Source organism: Oncorhynchus mykiss, chromosome 12 (genome assembly GCF_013265735.2).
Source record: "Oncorhynchus mykiss isolate Arlee chromosome 12, USDA_OmykA_1.1, whole genome shotgun sequence".
Lineage (NCBI taxonomy): Eukaryota > Metazoa > Chordata > Actinopteri > Salmoniformes > Salmonidae > Oncorhynchus > Oncorhynchus mykiss.
The window spans coordinates 62,878,369-62,899,806 of NC_048576.1; the positions used below are offsets into that span (position 1 = coordinate 62,878,369).

The following is a 21,438-nucleotide window of genomic DNA, read 5'->3' on the forward strand; positions in this document are numbered from 1 at the left end:
GTTTTTCCTTTGATTTGGTGGTGGTCTAACATAAATATATGTTGTGTTTTCGCTGTAAAACATTTAAAAATCAGACATGATGGGTAGATGAACAAGATGTTTATCTTTCATTTGAGGTGTTGGACTTGTTAATGTGTGAAAGTTAAATATTTCGAAAGAATATTTTTGAATTCCCTGCGCCACCTTTTCAGCTGAATGGGGGGGTGGAGTTCCCCTCGGGGATCGCCTTGCCATAACAGGTTTTAAGGACAGAAATTCCACAAATGAACTTTTAACAAGGCACACCTGATAATTGAAACGCATTCCAGGTGACTACCTCATGAAGCTGGTTGAGAGAATGCCAAGTGTGGCTATTGTAAAGAATCTCAAATAGAAAATATATTTTGATTTGTTCAACACTTTTTGGGTTATTCCCTGATTCCATGCGTGTTATTTCATAGTTTTGACATCTTCACTATTATTCTACAATGTAGAACAGAGTAAAAATAAAGAAAAACCTTTGAATGAGTGAACCATTATCATGCACTTGTCTCTGCACAGGTACAGGGGGGAAAATACATGTCATCTATGCACGTAAATAGCAAATTGGAGGACGTGTTTAACGTGGTTCATTTCCATGCCAGCCAGGCAGGCTATACTCCTGTTGTAAAGTGGCTGTAGGTAATAACACAAGGTACGTTCTGAGCAAATATTGTAAGAAGTAACACACACTAAGAAAATACTGCAAAGTTGCCTCTGCACCATTTTGTTATCAAACACACACACCCCACAACTACCCCCCCCCCTCCCCTCTCCCCCTCGGTCCTTCTTTACCCTCATGCGGCTGATCCTCTTCTTCCAGGAGCGCAGGCCAGAGAGGTAGATCTGGGTTAGGGCCTGGTAGGAAAGGCGCAGGTCGATCCCCTCGGGGGTGATGGTGAACTGGAATGCCACTGCCTGGTGGGCCTCTGCCATCGCTACGGAAACAGGACCAGAGTCACATACAATCATCTATTAAACAGGAAAAGTTACAGTTACAACTACAGCACCATCAACTATAGAAACAGGACCATACAGTTACATAAAATTATTTTTTATTTTATTTTAAAAAATGTCATAACGCAATCATTGTACCAATACTTGCTTCTACTTCACCATTTTTTTTTTTTTAAATCGCATACAGAAGAAGTTATCATGTTTATTTGCAGCCTGTAGTACCCTTCAACTTGGGCTACTCAATGAGAGAGGGCAGCACTGAGCTAGCTTGCAAAGTCACTTCCTGGAGTAGCTCAAACTGCAGGTGCAACATTTCCAAAAACTCCTCCACGAAGCAAGATGGTGACATGCTAAAACGACACTTTCCGATGTTCAAATGCGCCACTGAGACCCCACATAGGAAACAATGGGGCGACGTCAATTGAGTCCCCTGACAATAACAATCCACAGATGATGAGACGATCTGTCTGTGACATTTCAACCATAATATTAGCATCTATCCAATAGGGTTCGGGAAAATACCAAGCATCTCGATACTTGTTAGGACACAAAACACGAAGCGGATGTAACTTCATTAGGAAAACAGCCCTGATGTTGGAAACAAACACCATTATGTTGTCATCCAGAGTCGCATGTATTTATTTTCCAAGCTGTAGCACACTATTTTACAGACAGCAGGTTTTTAAAGGACCAAAAGGGTTCGGTCAGCTCCGTGATACATTTTTGCCCGTCAAAAAATGTTGTGATGCTGGTATTGTCACAGCCTTTATCGAAGAGAAAGAAAAAACATTGGCATGTTCAATCAAGTGCCCACTGATTGAATCAAGTTTTGGTGAACGGCAATGTGCCGCTGTTCAGTATTAGTCTATTATCCAATACTTTCAGATCTACATAAAGAACCTGGGTACATTAGGTCTACATGACTACCTGTCGGTTCAGTTCTAGTCTCGGTCATTCCTCACATGGTTGAACTGGATCATTTCCAAACGTCAAAGCTATACTGTACTATACTGTAACTGTGCCCCGAAAAAAAGATGCACAGATGTGTGGGGGCACACACACACACACACACAACAGGGGTAAAGTTCACTGGTACAGCTTGCCACTGTTGTGTGACGGTTCACATCATACCAACGTGACTGAACCGATTCCAGTTGTAATAGCTACACACTGACACACACACACACACACACACACTGCCATGTACACACTGAACAAAACACACCCCTGCCATGTACACACTGACACACACAACATTGGCCCAGGATGTGATGGTTGACCAGCCTCCAGTACCCCGTTGGCCTTCAACTTGGGCAACTCAATGAGAGAGGGCAGCACTGAGCTAGCTTGCAAAGTCACTTGCTAGAGTAGCTCAGAGAGAGCGAGAGAGAGAGAGAGAGAGAGAGAGAGAGAGAGAGAGAGAGAGAGAGAGAGAATGTGTTGGAATGAACAATGCATATTTCTCCCTTCACTCTGATGGGGTTTGCATCTCTCTCTTTCTCTTCCCATATGTCTCTCTCACAACCAGAGAGAAAGGGACAGTAAGAAGAGCGAGAGAAAGAGAGAGAGAGAGAGAGCAAGGAAGTAAGAAGATTGAGAGGAAGAGAGAGAGAGGAAGTAAGAAGAGCAAGAGCGAGAGAGATTGAGAGAGATAGAGGGATTGAAAGAGTGGGTGTTTAAACTACGTGACACAGTAAATGACAAAGAATCCATGCACACACACACACACGTAGAGGTGTGCACACAGTCAGAAATACACAAAGAATGTGCAAGTGACACACACACACACAGAGAACAACGACAATCGAGGTATTGTGACAATGAAGGAGAGGATTGTTGTTCAGCGTAAGAGTCTTCCATGCTCAGGGCAAGGCAGCTGCCATGCCTCCCGCTCCTCTCCTCAAGTGAAAGACTCCCTCTCCTCTCTGCAAGTGAGACTACATGCCTGCCCTGCATCCACAAATCCTGAACAGGTTCAAACATTGATTTCACCAGCGTCCAAACAATCCAGATGAGTTACTGAGTTATTAGTCTACCTTCGCAAAGTCACTGGGGATAGTTTCAGAGAACACTGGTTCAATACGGTGTGTATAGCCCTCCAGCTATAGCTCTCTAGGTGGGGTGTTAAAAGCTTTACATGGTAAACAGCACTGAGTGAAACTATGGAAATACAACTATTGAGTAGGCTACGTTCCTCGCAAGGTGGTGAAACAAGTTTCAAGTTGACAAATAACCTTTGCACTCAGTAACCTGCAAACGGGCGTCTTGGAAATGAAATAGTATGTGGTAAAACAGGTTTGGCGTGATCATTGGGAGAAAGGAAAGAACTCGCTCTGGGAGTTGACTTGCACGTGAACGCGATGGTACAAATACACAATGTTACGAAATCACAAAGCGCAGACTCCAAAACAGCTGGAACATGTGGTGCACGCACATTCAGTTGTTTATACCGCATGTTAATTGATAATAAATGAAATCAATTAACTAATTAACTGTCTGTGTGTGTAGATCTGTATTATACAGAATATAAAGGATAGGTCTACTTTCTCCACCTATATCTGATTGCAGTGACATTAATTGTGCACGAAATGTAAGCCAAGGGAAGATGTATTTGACCATTTAGGGCTACACAGTCGCCCATCCACTTCCTGCTTGTGAGTAGGTCTATCAGCAAAGACATCTCGGTTACGTTATGACGTTTCTACAGGAAAACTACAGGTCTACTTAGGCCCTAGCCTACTTGTAGCCAATAGTCTAATCGTATGCAACATTCCTAGAAACTAGGGAATTATCATATGTTTTAGCCAACTATTATTTTTGTTGCAAACAGTGGTGGAAAAAAACACCCAATTGTCAAACTTGAGTAAAAGTAAAGATGCCTTAATAGAAAATGACTAATAAATGTAAAAGTCACCCAGTAAAATGCTACTTGAGTAAAAGTCTAAAAGTATTTGGTTTTAAATATACTTAAGTATCAAAAGTGTAATTGTTAAAATATACTTATACTATCAAAAGTAAAAGTATAAATCATTTCAAATTCCTTATATTAAGCTAATCAGATGGCATGACTGTAAAATATATATGCTTTTTTTTTTTACAGATAGCCAGGGGCACACTCCAGCACAGACATAATTTACAAACAAAGCATGTGTTTAGTGAGTCCGCCAGATCAGAGGCAGTAGGGATGATCAGGGATGTTCTCTTGATAAGTGTGTGAATTTGACCGTTTTGGGTGTCAGGGAAAATGTATGGAATAAAAAGTACACGATTTTCTTCAGTAATGTAGAGTAAGAGTAAAAATATTCAAAAATATAAATAGTAAAGTAAAGTACAGGTACACAAAAAAAATACTTTAGTACTTTAAAGTATTTTTACTTAAGGAGCCTTATATTACAGGCCCACTTAGACAAATGAAAAGTAGGCCTATAACAAAGCAATTAAAAGTTATGTTTTTACCTAACGACTCTATATATTCTTTCACCTGGCTGTTAGAAGTCCAAAAACATGCAACACTCATGATGCACTGACAAAGTAGACTACTGTTCCATTGGGATAAAATATATTGTTTAATTACTGTATCGTATATTCGTCAGAAACTGTTATGTTCCACGCGGGGTTGGATAGGTTACTTTCTAAATGTAATCCGTCACAGTTACATGTCCAAAGTTGTAGCCAGTAACGGAACTTCTGGATGACCCAAACTCAGTAATGTAATCTGATTACATTCAGTTACCTTTTAGATTACTTTCCCCTTAAGAGGCATTAGAAGAAGACAAACATGTATGTTACCAATTGAACGACATCTATTACAGGATAAATCAATGTTAAAGTTTGTTTTCATGGGTTGGTTATGTAGGCTTCTTCTAACCCACCACTTTTTCCTACATATACTAGTATGATTAAATGATAACTTCACATTAAAAACCAACGTCTATCAGAATTCCAGTCATGCCGTGATCTTCAAGAGGAGGATTTGGGAATATGGAATTATAGATGAGCCAAATTGTTTTACCTGAGAATAACCTCAAAACGAAGGACTTATTAGCCAGCCCTACTCTGTTGTTTACGATTTTGTTTTCATGGAGGACTGATGGCTCATTGATTAAAGTTGAAAAATAAATGCTGCCCTCATGGAATGGCATGCACTACTGAAAAGTGCTATTTACATGTGAAAAATGAATGCCATTTGCTATAGGCCTATTGTTTACCTTTTTGATGGTGACACTTTGATATCTTGATAATATGCAACAGTTTAAAAAGGCACAAATAGCTAAATGAGAGGCATTGTGATTCACATTGGGACGGCAGGTAGCCTAGTGGTTAAAGCTTTGCTGGATCGAATCCCCGAGCAGACAAGGTAAAGATCTGTCGTTCTGCCCCTGAACAAGGCAGTTAACCCACTGTTCTCCGGTAGGCCGTCATTGTAAATTAGAATTTGTTCTTAACTGACTTGCCTAGTTTAAATAAAGGTTCAAATATTTAAAAATGCGCCGTAGACTGCTGTCATCGTAGACTGCCGCCTCCAAGTGTTTATTCAAGTTGGATAATCTTTGGATGCCGATAGTTTGGCCTACACAGGTGGGCAGCGGCGCCTACTCTTTTCCAGCGATCCATCAAACACATTTGGTGTGTCATCATAATGGTCTCTGACTTGTGGTCAGGTGGCCCAAATGTAAACCTGGTCCAAATGTAAACCTTTTTTCAATGCTGATTTCAATGTCATTGAGAAAACAGAAGTGTCAAATATTATTTTTCGCAACATCCTTTCTGAAATGAAAAGTAATCCTCGAAGTAATCTAGTTTTTCAAAAGTATATGTAATCCGATTACAATAGTTTTGCTGGTAACGGATTAGTTACCATTTTTGTGTAATCCCTTACATGTAATCCGTTACTCCCCAACCCTGGTTCCGCGTCCCTTCGAACGAATGGTGGGTTCATTCAATATCGCACATCCATCGCTCGCTACACACAAAAGTCAACACACTAACTAGCAGCAGTGCACTGAAAACCACGCCCAAGGAAAACCACAACGAGTAGACAATAATGTAATAGAAATACCTGTATTAGTCTTGAAATGTCTTGCCGTAAAAGCACCCCAAAGGAGTTATTCAAACACCGAATCTCTTCTTTTTTTTTTTTGTTACATCCAACCACTCCTTTCACTCTCAGTGAAAACAGACTGGAGTAGGTGGGCAGCGGCGCCAGAGAGCCACATACATGGATGACATCACTCTCACAACCCCGCCTCTTTTTTTGTGTGTCACATGGGACGCGGTGAACACCCTTTCCGAGCGCATTTACCGATTGAGTCAATACAGTAAATTATCAATCAATATTACACATCCAAAAAACAGACCCGGGATCTGTCGTGTCGCTACACAGTGTAGTCTACATTTGGCAATATATATATATATTATTTTTTTTTAAATACTATTTTTGCTAAAGAAAATGCAGATGTTGAGCACAATTTATGGTCAGTAATCCTAATTAATAGAAGAGTAGGAATTGAGGCAGTTTCTTAACTTCTGATGTAGTTTATTGTTCTTTATTTATCACAGGCAATAATAATAATAATCATAATAGTGCACTTTCATTTTTTATTTTTTATATAATACAGACATTTCTTATTTAATCCTCCTCATCATGTTGTTTTCCCCCAAATTTCTGTTTTGAATTTTTAAGAATTGTTTTGTTCTACTGTGTATGAAGTGGGGGGGGGGGGGGGATAACAGTTTTACAATCTTGGAATGATCAATAATGATGACAACAATAATCATATTGTGAGTACAGGGTGAATAAAGAATCAAGACATGGTTTCATACTGTATACAATGGACAGACACATGGGGAGGGGTGTGATTATATAAGGATGGGCTGGGGTTGAGGTATTTTCATCTGGATAAGAGGATTGGGGGGGGTGGGGGGTTCAAGAAGAGATACAAAGAGATAATGAGGGTGTAGGAAGGGGGCAAGGAGGGGGTTGAGTTGGTTGGAGAGAGAGGGGGCCTTTTGTTGTAAGATTCACCCGCAATGGGGGTCAAACTTCTCCCCCTCATCCCATCATTTACTTTGAACGGTTATTTACACACAATGTCTAAGAAGGGTTTCGCTCTAGTTGTATCTCCAGACAGTTTTTCCCCTAGTTTCCCCTAGGCGGGGCGTCCAAGCTCTCAGTAACAGCAACGTCCAGGCCCTTTGGCCTCAACAACGCCAATTGAAACCAATAGAAGCCAAACTCTTTTAGACGTGGAGCAACAGAAATAGGCAGGGAGAGGTTTACCCCACCTATACAAAAGGTAGGGGTAACGCTGTCTCCCACTATCCCTCTCTGGTTTAAAGCACAGGGTAATGGAGAATGAAAGACTGTGGGGTCGTCTTGTGTCACATCTCGCTCCCATTCACATGACCCCTGACCTAGCATTAGAATGTGGCGGGGAGTAGGATGAGGGCTCGGAACAAAACGGACAGGTCGAGCAAATATAACAGGCATGTACCTCCCTCCGTACGCATCATCTTAAGGCGCCAAAACTCATTCCTGGCTATGCAAACTCTTACAACTACTATTCTGTGCAGGACGGTGCTGGATTCATATGCCACCTATATTAATGCAGTAAAAAAACAAAAACATTCAGTCATCACCCCCTACATTGCTTTCCAGTAGTGTCATGCAGCATTTCATTGGAGACTAGCTCGGCCAGCATGGTTACACATCCGCCATGCTGGAAAGGACAATGTGAAAGGAAAATATCCAAGACAGCACAGTACGGTTCGAGTCGGCACGATATTAGGAAAATGGGTACATGATTCCTGCCAAAAGGCCTTGAGTGAAGGGTGTGAGCTACAATGAGAGGTGAGCTACTAAAAGTCAACAAGCCATAATCGTGTTCTTTGCTGTGTTGGAAGGGGAGCAAGACGAGCCCCAGGTCAGGAAATAGAGGAAGACTGCCTCCCACTCTTTTCGTATTTCATGGTAAATGGCCGTTTCACACCAGGGAAGTATCCAGTAGACAGAGAGTACGCTAAGTAAAGAGTTACAATAACCTACTGTTCTACGTCTCCTAGCTACAGAACCGCCCCTGTTTGCTGTACGAGGAGTTGTGTGCTATGGTAGCAGCGTGTTGACTCGGACTGATATGAAGTGTGATGATGGCTGATGGGGACGTGGTGTGCCCAGTCTCAGTTACTGTGTCGTGGTCACAGCGGTCACGTGAGGCAGGGTGAGACTGATAATAGGGGCTTAATGGCGGTGGCATGAAACAACAAGGTGTCGACTGATGACGAGGGACTAGAGAGAGACTAGAACGAAACCTGCGTTTACTTTTGGTGCTCTTTGCAAGGGGAAGGGGTACGTGGGGGGTCGTAATGAAGGAAGTGGGGGGCAGTGGCCAAGGGCGAAAGGGATGGTAGGGGGAAACCACAACGTGTTTGGTGTCTTTTAGGACAGTGCGTTCCAATGTTAAGGTCCAGTTTTTAATTGTTGTTGTTTTTTTTTTCTCTGAAAGAACAGGAGGTTTTCTGTTTTTGAAGGGTCCGTGTGTGTGTGTGTGTGCGAATACTGTTTGTGTTCTGCACGTGGGGTTGGGCCCTCAGTCAGTGTTTTTATGTGGCGTGTCCATATCTTTGTCCTCTTAAGTAACAACATTCTAGCAGAATGTGACAGAGAAGGAATTGGAGATTACTACCCCCCCCCCACCCTTTCCTGCTCTCCTCTGCTTTTTCAAGTGTCTATGCAATCATTTTTTATTTACTTCATGAAAGATTTTCATTTTTATTTTTTTTTGCCATCCCAGAAATTCCCAAAGCATCAAATCTATCCTTGGCTCATTTCTTAAAATGTGTTTTGTTTTTGCCTTGTTTTGTTGCTTTAAAACTGGAAATGATCTTCATTATTACCAAACAAAGACAAATCAACAATAAAGACACAACATCAAAAAGGATCTGGAAGGATTTTTGCAGCATTGGTTTCTAAAACATTGAGGAATGATTGGACAAGAGGTTGTTTTCTGTCCTGCTCTGGAAACGACGGTTCAATCTGGTTTCTCCTGCAAGCAGCCATTTTTGTCCGTTTCAATGCTGTTCCAATATTCCAACAGAACTTTCCCCTCTATTCTTGTCAGCATCTTCCCTTTCCACTTTACAATATATAAATCAACAATTAAATACATAAATAAATATTAAATAAATCTATGACAAATGAAATAAAATACTTTTACAATAGTGTTTTTTTTCCGTTTTTGACATTCACTTGGTTAGCGTTATCCTCCATTTTGTTGGCGGCAAACATCAAACTCATTTGCGCTCAAATCACATAAACAAAAGGAAAAATGAAACAAAAAAACAAAATGGATTTCATTATTTTTGTGTGTGGTCTGTTTCTTTCCTCTCCTGGGAATGAGTGTGCATCAGTTTCAATGTCTTTCTCTCTGTCATCCTTAAGACAAAGTCTCTCTTTTTGTTTCTTGAAATGAGCTTTTCCACCTCCTCCCCTCCCTCCCTCTTTCTGCTCTCTTAACAGAACAAATCCGTCTAGGTGTCTAGGGCCTTTTCAAAAGCCGCATCATTCAGTGCCCCATGTCGGCCATATTGGGAACGTAAGGGAGGGAGGGTTGGTTGTTTTCTGTCGAAGACAATAATGGATGTGGAGGGCTGGGTCCAGTCCTCGCGGAATGAACACAACTGATGACGGTAACTTCCTGTGAACCACAACATCTTCATCTGAGCACCTCATTCTGAGGACCTGCTGAGGGCTCCAAATTACTCGAACGATTCCAATTATGTCGTTCACTCATCTGTTTGAAGTCTCTCCGTGTTCCAGATGTCAGTCGTAGTGGGAGGGGGGGGGGGGGGGGGGGGGGGGGGGTGCGTTGAGACATTCTTCCATGCCTTGTCCGTTCTTTTTCTTCAACTTGGGTGATATCCGTAGAGATATCCGTTTGCTGAATCCTCACTTCAAGGCAAGATGGTTTTCATAAGTTTGTTTCAATTGTATTTTAGGAATCGTACAATTGTGCTGTTTCGTTATGGAGACAAACAGGTATTTGTCTTTATTTTGTTCAAATGGCTGTATTGACGTCTTTGGAGCGACTTGGATGAAAAGATGCAATCGGACGCGTCACTCTGATTTTGATGCAGTCTTCCTCACCCTTATCTTCAATTCTACCATGTTTCTGTACCATGTTTCTGTACCATGTTTCTGTTCCAGGTTTCTGTTCTGTTCTCGTAACTTATCGTCACTGAGAATCCGGTGAAAGGACCCAACCTGTCCGTTTCCCCGACCGCCACTAAATTGACTTGACCCGTAATATTTCACTCTCACTGACCCCCCCCCCCCCCCCAAAAAAAAGGATGTTGGGTCAAACTTAAAAGTGGATCCACGCCAACTAGGAAACGCTGTTATAATTATTATTTCTGGAATTCCACAAAGGTTTTCATCTTATTGGTTGTAGACCGGATAACTTAAAAAAAACATCTATTTATCCTTTAACCATTCGGAGCCTGCCTTTCCCCGTACAAGTCTTCCTGATTATTTTACTGGCTCCATATTGTTGTTGACAGTTGCATGATGTGTTGTACTTCAAATGTACACTTAGACATTTTTCTGATCTTGGCTTCTCTTCTGAAGCAAGTCCATGAGTGACACTGCGTTTTCCTCTCGTCCTCTCTTTTCTTTCTTCTATCTTGGTGGCCAACTATCTGGTCGGGCCCGTTTCAGGTTGAAGCAGTGGTTTGTGATGATGATTGCTGGGTCAGGTGGTTCGGTAGATGTGACGGTGGTAGTGGTGATGGCGGTAGTGGTAGTCTGAGGGGTTTTTGTCTGTGTTGTTCTCTAATGTCATCCCTCTCTAACGGTCTGCCCTATCTTGTTCTGTTGATGTCTGTTTCCACAATGTTCCCTCAGGGCTGAGACTGTGTCCCGTTGGAGGAAAGGAGTCTGGTCTTGTCTTTACCCGAGCCCTTCCTCTGAAGCACGCTCCCGCTGCCCCCTATCCCTGCGTCACCACGCTCACACTTCTCGCCCCGGTCCCCGCCTCCTTCCGAACGTCGGGAGTTTTGCCGGGTCGGGGTGCCGGGCGGACGCGAGGTCAGCTGCCCATTCTTCTCATCTGAGGAGAAAAAGAGTTAAAAAACATGAGTTTGATGAAGACATATATAAATAAATAGTGTGTGTGTGGTGTGTGTATGTGTGCATGTCTGTGTGTGTGTGTCTGTGTGTCTGTGTGTGTCTGTGTGTGTGTGTCTGTGTGTGTGTGTGTATGTGTGTGTCTGTGTGTGTGTGTGTGTGTATGTGTCTGTGTGTGTGTGTGTATGTGTCTGTGTGTGTGTGTGTGTGTGTATGTGTGTGTGTGTGTGTGTGTCTGTGTGTCTGTGTGTATGTGTGCCTGTGTGTGTGTGTGTGTGTGTCTGTGTGTGTGTGTGTGTGTGTGTGTGTGTGTGTGTGTGTGTGTGTGTGTGTGTGTGAGGGGACCAACCAGCCAGTGCCTGCACAGATGGCTGATCATGAGTACTAAGTAGCTGGGCTTGAATCGTTTCCACCACTCTCTTGAACCTGCGACTTGGACCTAAGGAGTCAGACACAATAAGTTAGTAGTATTTGTACCATTAACATCAGTGATTTTACTGTACACATTAGCCATGTGAACACAGAAATAATAACTTTCGTATTCATTTTTTTATTCAGACCTTTTCTGCTGTTACAAAGCGTTACATTTTGTCGTTACTCGGTCAAGGTATACACTGCCCCGCATCAATATGGGGATGACTTTAAGATGAATTACCTACATGTATAATGAGTTCTGTTTAACTGTCTCCTGACAGTTTTGTGGTATATGTCAGGGATATTTTAACAGGATAAAATATAGGACAAAATCATGCCAAACATTGGTTACCAAACACCGACTACACATTTTTGCAAATGAAAGTCTCATAGACTAAATTAAACTGTAACTTCAAGCGAATCATAACTTCCACTTAAATCACATTTTCACTTGAAAATCCTACTCCCATTGACATCAATGCATAACTAAGTGGCAATTTGCCTTAAGTGGGTAGCAAGAACGCTTTAAAAAAAAGGTCTTAAACCTGTAACACAAACAAGTCTGGGAACCACTACCTGATATGAGAGTGAACGTCACGCTGTAGATGCCAGTTTCCCTCTTTCCTTCCCTCTCGGCACGCTCCCTCTCTCTCTCCCTCTCTCCCTCAGAGAAGGCGATGTCCACCTGGAACTTAACAGGCTTCTGGAAGACGGAGGGGCCACCAGAGGACTTATACTCGGCTCTGAAGCTGGTCTGGGAGATGACGCTGTGACTCAGAGACGGGATCTGAACAGATGCAATGCAACAACACAGCATTGGAAACAAGAGGTGGAAACCGCTTTACACGGCTTACAAGACTTTCCATCTATTGTTTATGTGTTCATGTTTTATGGAGGTGGTTGGTGTATCTTTGTATCATGGCTGTGCAGGCCTTTCACTGAAAGTAGGTGAAGGTACAGAGTTAAAGAGAAGGAGTTAGAGAGAGAGAGAGGATAGATAAAGAGAGAGAGAGAGAGAGAGAGGATAGATAAAGAGAGAGAGAGAGAGGATAGATAAAGAGAGAGAGAGAGAGAGAGGATAGATAAAGAGAGAGAGGATAGATAAAGAGAGAGAGAGGATAGATAGAGAGAGAGGATAGATAAAGAGAGAGAGGATAGATAGAGAGAGAGAGAGGATAGATAGAGAGAGAGAGAGAGGATAGATAAAGAGAGAGAGAGGATAGATAAAGAGAGAGAGGATAGATAGAGAGAGAGGATAGATAGAGAGAGAGGATAGATAGATAGAGAGAGAGAGAGAGAGAGGATAGATAAAGAGAGAGGATAGATAAAGAGAGAGAGAGGATATATAAAGAGAGAGGATAGATAAAGAGAGAGAGAGGGAGAGGTTAGATAAAGAGAGAGAGAGAGAGAGAGAGAGCGAGAGAGAGAGAGGATAGATAGAGAGAGAGAGGATAGATAAAGAGAGAGAAAGGATAGATAAAGAGAGAGAGAGGATAGATAAAGAGAGAGAGAGAGAGAGAGAGAGGATAGATAAAGAGAGAGGACAGAAAGAGGGAGAGGGGATAGATAAAGAGAGAGGATAGATAAAGAGAGAGAGAGAGGATAGATAAAGAGAGAGAGAGAGAGAGAGGATAGATAGAGAGAGAGGGGATAGATAAAGAGAGAGAAAGGATAGATAAAGAGAGAGAGAGGATAGATAAAGAGAGGATAAAGAGAGAGAGAGAGAGGATAGATAAAGAGAGAGGACAGATAAAGAGAGAGAGAGGATATATAAAGAGAGAGAGAGAGAGATAGATAGAGAGAGGATAGATAAAGAGAGAGAGAGAGAGAGGATAGATAGAGAGAGAGAGGATAGATAAAGAGAGAGAAAGGATAGATAAAGAGAGAGAGAGGATAGATAAAGAGAGAGAGAGAGAGAGAGAGAGGATAGATAAAGAGAGAGGACAGATAAAGAGAGAGAGAGGGTAGATAAAGAGAGAGATAGGATAGATAAAGAGAGAGAACGGATAGATAAAGAGAGAGAGGATAGATAAAGAGAGAGGATAAAGAGAGAGAGAGAGAGAGAGAGAGAGAGGATAGATAAAGAGAGAGGGCAGATAAAGAGAGAGAGAGGATATATAAAGAGAGAGAGAGAGGATAGATAGAGAGAGAGGATAGATAAAGAGAGAGAGAGAGAGGATATATAAAAAGAGAGAGAGGATATATAAAAAGAGAGAGGATAGATAAAGAGAGAGCGAGGATAGATAAAGCGAGAGAGAGAGAGAGAGAGAGAGAGAGAGAGAGAGAGAGAGAGAGAGGATAGATAAAGAGAGAGGACAGAAAGAGAGAGAGAGAGAAAGAGAGTTGTCCGAGAGAGATAGAGAGAAAGAATGAGTGAGGATAGAGGATAGACAGAGATACTCACAGACAAGAAGGCGTGGACTATATCAGCTTTGATGGAACTAAGCGGTTTGTCTCTAATGACAACAAATATCTGTTCCTCCTTTTCCAGGCTGATGAAGTTCCCAAACCACGACTTCTTGGCCAGCCTGCCATTCAGAAGCATTTTTTAAGTCACACATTCATATTTCAGCCATGTCAAATAGAGGTGCTTATAACAATTTCTGAACACTTATAAGCATGTGGAATGACTTATTCAAGGAAGTTGATATAAAGTGTTCCCGAAACATGCGGCATCGAAACGTGTTACAGGCTAGCAGATACGATAGCATTTCACATGACAGGCAGGACAGGATATAGATAGACTAACTGTGTGTGTCTAGGATTATCTACTTACTCTGGGCTTGATTCTGGAGTTAGACTGGACATGTCCTCCGGTGTTGGAACTACAGGAGAGCAAAAGGAGAGAGATGGAGAGAGAGAGAGAGAGAGAGAGAGAGAGAGAGAGAGAAAGAAAGAAAGAAAGAAAGAAAGAAGAAAGAGAGAGAGAGAGAAAGAAAGAGTCAGAGGGAGAGAGATGGTGAGTTATATATCGAGGGGAAAAAGAAAAAGAAGGAGAAAGCGAGAGAGGGTGAGGAGGGAAGGACTAGAGTGGAGAGAAGTAGAACTTGATGACGTCACTTGACGAGGTTCAGTTTCATTGATTTAATGACCAATCTGTCTAATACATTTGAGCACCGTATAGTACAGTACGGTCCTTCTGCAATGGTAGAAGAGACTGTGGCTACTTTGAGGACAGAATATGCACATACTGGTTACTTTAATAATCTTTGCATACTGTTTTACCCAAATCCTCTGTATATACTGTATTCTAGTCATGGCTCATTCTATATACTGTGCCTTCAGACAGTATTCACACCCCTTGACTTTTTCCGGCCTGAATTTAAAATGGATTTGGGGTTTTCACTGGCCTACACACAATACCCCATATTGTCAAAGTGGAATTGTGTTTTTAGACATTTTTGCAAATTAATTAAAAACATGTCAAGCTGAAATGTCTCGACTCAATAAGTCATCAACCCCCTTTGTTATGGCAAGCCTAAATAAGTTCAGGTGTAAAAATGTAAAAAGTGAGCAAAAACTCACATAATAAGTTGCATGGACTCACTCTGTGTGCAGAAATAGTGTTTAACATGATTTTTGAATGACTACCTCATCTCTGTACCTCACACATACAGTTATCTGTAAGGTCCCACAGTCGAGCAGTGAATTTCAAACACAGATTCAACCACAAAGACCAGGGAGGTTTTCCAATGTCTCGCAAAGAAGGGCACCTATTGGTAGATGGGTTTAAAAAAAAGCAGACATTGAATATCCCTTTGGGCATGGTAAAGTTATTAATTACACTTTGGGTGGTGTATCAATACACCGATTGAATGTAAAGATACAGGCATCCTTCCTAACTCAATTGCCGGATATGAAGGAAATCGCTTAGGGGATTTCACCATGAGGCCAATGGTGACTTTAAAAACAGTTACAGAGTTTAATGGCTGTGATAGGAGACAACTGCGGATGGACCAACAACGTTGTAGTTACTCCACAATACTAGCCTAATTGAAGCCTGTACAGAATAAAAATATTCCAAAACATGTATCCTGTTCGCAACAAGGAACTAAAGTAATACTGCAAAAATTGTGGTAAAGCAATTAATTTTTCAGCCTGAATACAAAGTGTTGTTTGGGTCAAATCCAATAAAACACATTACTGAGTACCACTCTCCATATTTTCAAGCATAGTGGTGGCTGCATCATGTTATGGGTATGCTTGTAATCGTTAAGGACTGGAGAGTTTTTCAGGATTAAAAAAAAGAAACGGAATGGCGTGAAGCACAGGCAAAATCCTAGAGGAAAACCTGGTTCAGTCTGCTTTTCACCAGACACTGGGGAATTAATTCACCTTTCAGAAGGACAATAATTTGAAACACAAATCTGAAACTGGAGTTGCTTACCAAGAAGACAGTGAATGTTCATGAGTGGGCGGGTTATAGTTTTGACTTAAATCTGCTTGAAAATCTATGGCAAGACCTGAAAATGGTTGTCTAGCAATGATCAACAATTAACTAGAAAGAGCTTAAAGAATTTAGAAAATAATGATTTACAAAAAATGTCTAAAAACATGTATTCACTTTGTCATTATGTGTTATTATTGGTAGATGGGTGAATAAATAATATATTTCATCCATTTTGAATTCAGGCCTTAACATAACAAAATGTAAGTCAAGGGGTATGAACACTTTCTGAAGACATTGTAACTTCTACTGTACACACCTTTCCTATTCATATACACACATATATATTTATATTCCGGACTCTTAACATTGCTCATTCTGAAATGTCTTAAATTCTTTCTTACACACACTCCCCCTCTCTCTCACCCTGCAGTTTGCGTCGGTGGAAGCGTGGCGAACCCAGCAGGTTGTTCTTGAAGGAGTTGAGGCGTGTCCTCCAGTGGGCGGAGCTACTGGCGGCCATCCCCCCGCTGCCTCCGGGGCTGGAGGGTGGAGTTAGGGAGAGGGATCCGCCCCCGCCCACACCCCCGCCGCCTCCCTCCGCCCGTGAGGAGGAGGAGGAAGAGGAGGAGGAGGGAGGGGTGGGCGGGGGGTGCTGGGGGTGGTGGACGGGGGTGCCCAGGGGGGTGGGGAGTGGAGACCCCTGAGGGGTGACCTGTGGCACAGGGGCAGAGTTAGGATAGACGCTCTTAGTGACCGACTTAAAGACGGAGGGGGCGGGGAAAAAGAAGAAGCGAGGGATGGGGGAGGGGATGGGGGAGGGGGACGCAGAGGGGGGAGCTTGGAGAGGTAGTGACTTCATGGACTGGAGGTGAGTGCGATCGGAGAGCCCTTTGGAGGGCAGGGTCTGGGTTTTGGGGTCGGGCACAGTCATCCGTTGTGACGGCCGGGGAGTGGTGGCACTTCCTGGTTTGGGGTCTTTGGAGTGGGTGGTGGAGGCGGAGGTGACTTCTGATTGGCTGAAAGTGAAAACTGGGCTCTGATGGGTGGGAAGACAAAGGACGGAGGGACGGAGAGGAGGGAAGGAAAGATGAAGAGAGCAATGGTCATGAGTTATGATTTATGAATATGCTGTAGTCTGATTGTACTTACATTTCTAATTGTAGAGATGCTGTTATTTCTCTTATTATGTTAATTCAATAGGGTCCATTTTGAATAAAGGTCCAGAGACCCTTTCAATTTGAGGGCTAATATGTGATCCTATCGGTCTGTGTCTCTTGTGTGCTTCTAGGCCCTTACTATTGGTGTGTGTGAGTAAGTGTGCGTGTGTGCGTGCGTGCGTGTATGTGATGGTATCTATGGTGTGGGTAATGGCTCAGAATGGGACAGTAGTGAGGGTGATGGACAGTCTCAGAAGAACATTTACAGTTACAGGAACACTTCAGTTCATTACAGAGAAACACTATCATATCACAGTAGCTGTGCAGTAGCACATTTCACCGCGAACAAAGATAGGTAGTCTCATCTGCATGTGAGTTCGGCATATCAAAGATATACTTATGTACAGAAATATACTGATATTACAGGTATGGTATTTTATCAATTCTACAGTAGAACCACCTCTATAATAATCATCAGGTGGTGTAAATGTGTGTCTTTTTGTAAAAGAGTTGGCCAAGCGTGACTTACCCTGGGACTGCTGAGAGGACTTGACGAGAGCCCTGTTGAAGCGCCACTGACTGAACGAGACCTGGAGGACAAAAATACCAGTATCAGACAACACCGGTACAGTAACACATAGCACGGTCCCCCTTATGGGAAAAACCACATGTGATCTGGCCATAGAGAGGCTTTTATTCTCTATTTTGGTTAGGCCAGGGTGTGTCTAGGGTGGGCATTCTATGTTCCCTTTTCTATGTTTTTGTATTTCTTTGTTTTTGGCCGGGTATGGTTCTCAATCAGGGACAGCTGTCTATCGTTGTCTCTGATTGAGAACCATACTTAGAACCATACTCTTGCCCACATGGGTTTTGTGGGTAGTTGCTTTCTGTTTTGTACCTGACGGAGCTGTTTCGGTTGTTCTTTTTTTGTTACTTTGTATTTAGTGTTCAGTTCTATTTAATAAATGACGAACACGTACCTCACTGCGCTTTGGTCCTCACCTTCTTCCACCAACGGCCGTTACAGATCTTATGTCAAGTTAATTTGACAACATGTGACTACATGTAAAAGCAACACGTGATCGCATGAAACGACACGTCACAACGTTTTTTTCACGTGAAAGTGCAAATTCCGCATGTGAGGTGAAAACATGTTATTCTCCTCACGTGTGAAAAGGTGGTGTCAACACGTGAAGTCTATGTCGTACACATGTGAACGACTGCCCTCACGTGTCTCTCATTTCTTCCATGGAAAGATGTCAACTCAATTTCAGCTTCACAATTTTTTTTGTTAAAGGGAAGCGGGGAAATGGTATGGGGGTTTTTTAAGGTCAGTGGTTCGCTGTTGAGCTAAAAACGTGTCATTAAAAAAAAGGTATAAAAATCTTTCATCTATGACAATATTTGACAAAAATCACTTAGTACGGACTTATCAATACATCCCCAGATTGGATTTGAACTCACAACCTCTGGATTTGGGGTTCAGCTGTTCTTGCTGCTGCGTCACAAAGTGTGTAGCATTCTAAGAAGTCACATACACATTCATTACCTACCTATAATACATCTCTGCACACAGGAAAAATAGTGCCATCTATACTGCTATCTTAGCTACGGAGGACCGAGCTCGCCCCAATTCTCATCGACAGGGCCGGGGTGGAGCAGGTTGAGAGCTTCAAGTTCCTTGGTGTCCACATCACCAACAAACTAACATGGTCCAAGCACACCAAGACAGTCGTGAAGAGCACGACAAAACCTATTTCCCCTTAGGAGTCTGAAAAGATTTGGCATGAGTCCTCAGATCCTCAAAAGAGTTCTACAGCTTCACCATCGAGAGCATCCTGACGGGTTGCATCACTGCCTGGTATGGCAAATGCTCAGCCTCCGACCGCAAGGCACTACAGAGGGTAGTGTGTACGGCCCAGTACATCACTGGGGCCAAACTCCCTGCCATCTAGGACCTCTATACCAGGCGGTGTCAGAGGAAGGCCCTTAAAATTGTCAAAGACTCCAGCCACCCTAGTCATAGACTGTTCTCTCTGGTACCACACGGCACGTGGTCCCGGAGCGCCAAGTCTAGGTCCAAGAGGCTTCTAAACAGCTTCGACTCCCAAGCCATAAGACTACTGAACATCTAATCAAATGGCTACCCAGACTATTTGGATTGACCCCCCCACCCCCTTCTTTTACACTGCTGCTAATCTCTGTTATTACCTATGCATAGTCACTTTAATAACTCTACCTAAATGTACATATTAGCTAAATTACCTCGACTAACCGGTGCCCCCGCACATTGACTCTGTACAGGCACCCCCTGTATATAGCCTCGCTATTGTTATTTTACTGCTGCTCTTTAATTATTTGTTACTTTTATTATTATTTTGGGGGTATTTTTCTTAAAACTGCATTGTTGGTTAAGGGCTTGCAAGTAAGCATTTCACTGTAATTCAGCGCATGTGACAAATACAATTTGATTTGATTTATCAGTTTATCTGACTATTCTCTCATCATTGATTTAATTGATTTATTTCAGTAATCTGAGGGTTTTCTGTATAGTTGTCTACTGTAGGTGAGACATATTATTCTGTTTTAAGGTTACTCCTGAATATAAATATTATAGTTTTTCTTGAGTACAAAGCTGAGATATACTTTGAAGTCCAGTGTAGGAATACAGGTGAAATCAGTCATTGACACAGACATGGTGGAGTAGCAGGAAGATAGTAATGCCATGAACCAAGAGGTTGTGAGTTCAAATCCCAGGTGAGGACCTAATGAATAATAATTACTGTATAAATAAACATACAAAATGTAATCAAGTGTGTCAAATATCTAAGTGGAAAATACTGCAGCAATTTTGTCACATTCCGGGGACATCCTGTCCTGTTTGCAGGGCATAATGTGAAAATTTGAATCCACATGTGAAAGGTTATGTGATCATGTGAAACTTCACGTGAAATATCATCACGTGAAGTGTTCCAAAACCACATGATTTCACATGTGCAGTAGAATTTTGCACGTGCAAAACATGTGGAACTTTCACAAGTGAAGTCATCAGACAACACTAGTACAACAACACAAAGCACGAGTGTGTGTGTGTGTGTGCCTGTGTGTATGTATGTGTGTGTGCGTGCATTTGTGTGTGTGCATATTCGGTGTGCGTGTGTGTTTATTTGTGTATATATCTACGTCTAACCTCTGGCTGTGTGCGGAGGTGTCCAGCGCCCTGCGCGTGGGTGTTGGGGAGCCCTGCTCCGTCACACTCAGCACCTCCAGGCTCTTCCTCTCCGGCCGGCACCGGCCATGACGGGTCAGCATGGGAGAGTCCACCCGCTTCCTAGGGGGATCTGCTGGGAGACCTTAGAAAGGTTAGAATCCAGGTCTCAGAGGTACACAGAAAGATTAAAGCACCTCTAACCTACGTTATTTAAAGCACTGGTGCATCAAAACACAAATATGTCGGGAGGTTTTGACATGCTGACGTGTCGGACAAAGAAACCGCAGACCTACATGAACTTGTTGTAAAGTTTTGTCACGGGACTTTTATTTAGAAAAGTTTCATTGCAGGACTTTTATTTTGAAACAGACTCGCCAGATGTTGCTTACTGTCGCTAGCTTCACAGATACCTATCAGTAAGTCAGGGTTGGCTAGAAATAGAATGTTCCAAATTATTTCTGAGAATGTTATGTTAGAATAGAATATGAATCGAATGTCTCTGGGAGAGATCAGAGTGTCCAATAAGTGTCGGTTAGGTTGTTGATTCTTTCTAATATATGTTGTCTAATGTTGTCTAAAGGTTTTCTTTCTAACCTATATCGTTCCTGGGCGGCAGGTCTTCATCCTCACAGCTGGGGTAACGCTCTTTCCTGTCCAAGAGGAGGTAGTAGATCATCTTCTCCTGGTTGTCTCTGAGAAAACGAGAGAGAGAGAGAGAGAGAGAGAGAGTGTGAGAGAGAGTGAGTGAAAGAGAGAGCGAGTGAGAGAGAGTGAGAGAGAGAGATAGAGAGAGAGAGAGAAAGATAGAGAGAAAGAAAGAGAGAGAGAGAGATAGTAAGAGACATTCAGGGATTGATAAAGACGGCTAAATCAGAACTAGAGCATAATGTGAATGTGAGAGTTGGCGAGACAACAGTAGAAGGAGAAGGAGCCATTGTTTATATCTGTGGTCGTGTTAATGCTTTGCCAGAGTGATGTAACATTTGACATGCCAAAAAAGCAGATTGGTCAGTCAATAGAGAGAGATTGTCTCTTTTTGCTGGAATATCACAATCAGTTCCCCTATCCCAATTGTTTTTATTTATTTTACCTTTATTTAAACTAGACAAGTTCTTATTTTCAATGACGGCCTAAGAACAGTGGGTTAACTGCCTGTTCAGGGGCAGAACGA

General features: G+C 42.4%; 2 protein-coding genes across 5 annotated transcripts in view; both read right to left on the reverse strand.

The window, feature by feature from the left end:
- The window catches only part of cpt1cb (carnitine palmitoyltransferase 1Cb), a 58,050-nt gene extending 51,860 nt beyond the window's left edge, over positions 1-6,190 (reverse strand). For both annotated transcript variants that reach the window (XM_036938031.1, XM_036938030.1), the window contains exons 1-2: positions 6,035-6,190; positions 814-956 (exon numbers count right to left, since the gene is read on the reverse strand). In XM_036938031.1, the coding sequence (XP_036793926.1) occupies positions 814-954 (141 nt within the window). In that variant the 5' untranslated portion in view covers positions 955-956; positions 6,035-6,190. The remainder of the gene's footprint in view (positions 1-813; positions 957-6,034) is intronic.
- A 304-nt stretch (positions 6,191-6,494) lies between these two features.
- The window catches only part of si:dkey-16p21.7 (serine/threonine-protein kinase BRSK2), a 29,820-nt gene continuing 14,876 nt past the window's right edge, over positions 6,495-21,438 (reverse strand). The window contains exons 11-19 of one of the 3 annotated variants that reach the window (XM_036938034.1): positions 20,862-20,959; positions 20,247-20,397; positions 17,586-17,646; positions 16,323-16,611; positions 14,286-14,334; positions 13,914-14,037; positions 12,086-12,296; positions 11,445-11,534; positions 6,495-11,078 (exon numbers count right to left, since the gene is read on the reverse strand). In XM_036938034.1, coding sequence (XP_036793929.1) covers positions 10,870-11,078; positions 11,445-11,534; positions 12,086-12,296; positions 13,914-14,037; positions 14,286-14,334; positions 16,323-16,611; positions 17,586-17,646; positions 20,247-20,397; positions 20,862-20,959 — 1,282 coding nt within the window. In that variant the 3' untranslated portion in view covers positions 6,495-10,869. Of the gene's footprint in view, positions 11,079-11,444; positions 11,535-12,085; positions 12,297-13,913; positions 14,038-14,285; positions 14,335-16,322; positions 16,612-17,585; positions 17,647-20,246; positions 20,410-20,861; positions 20,960-21,438 lie in introns of all 3 variants that reach the window. The other 2 variants (XM_036938033.1, XM_036938032.1) reach the window with 2 other exon arrangements.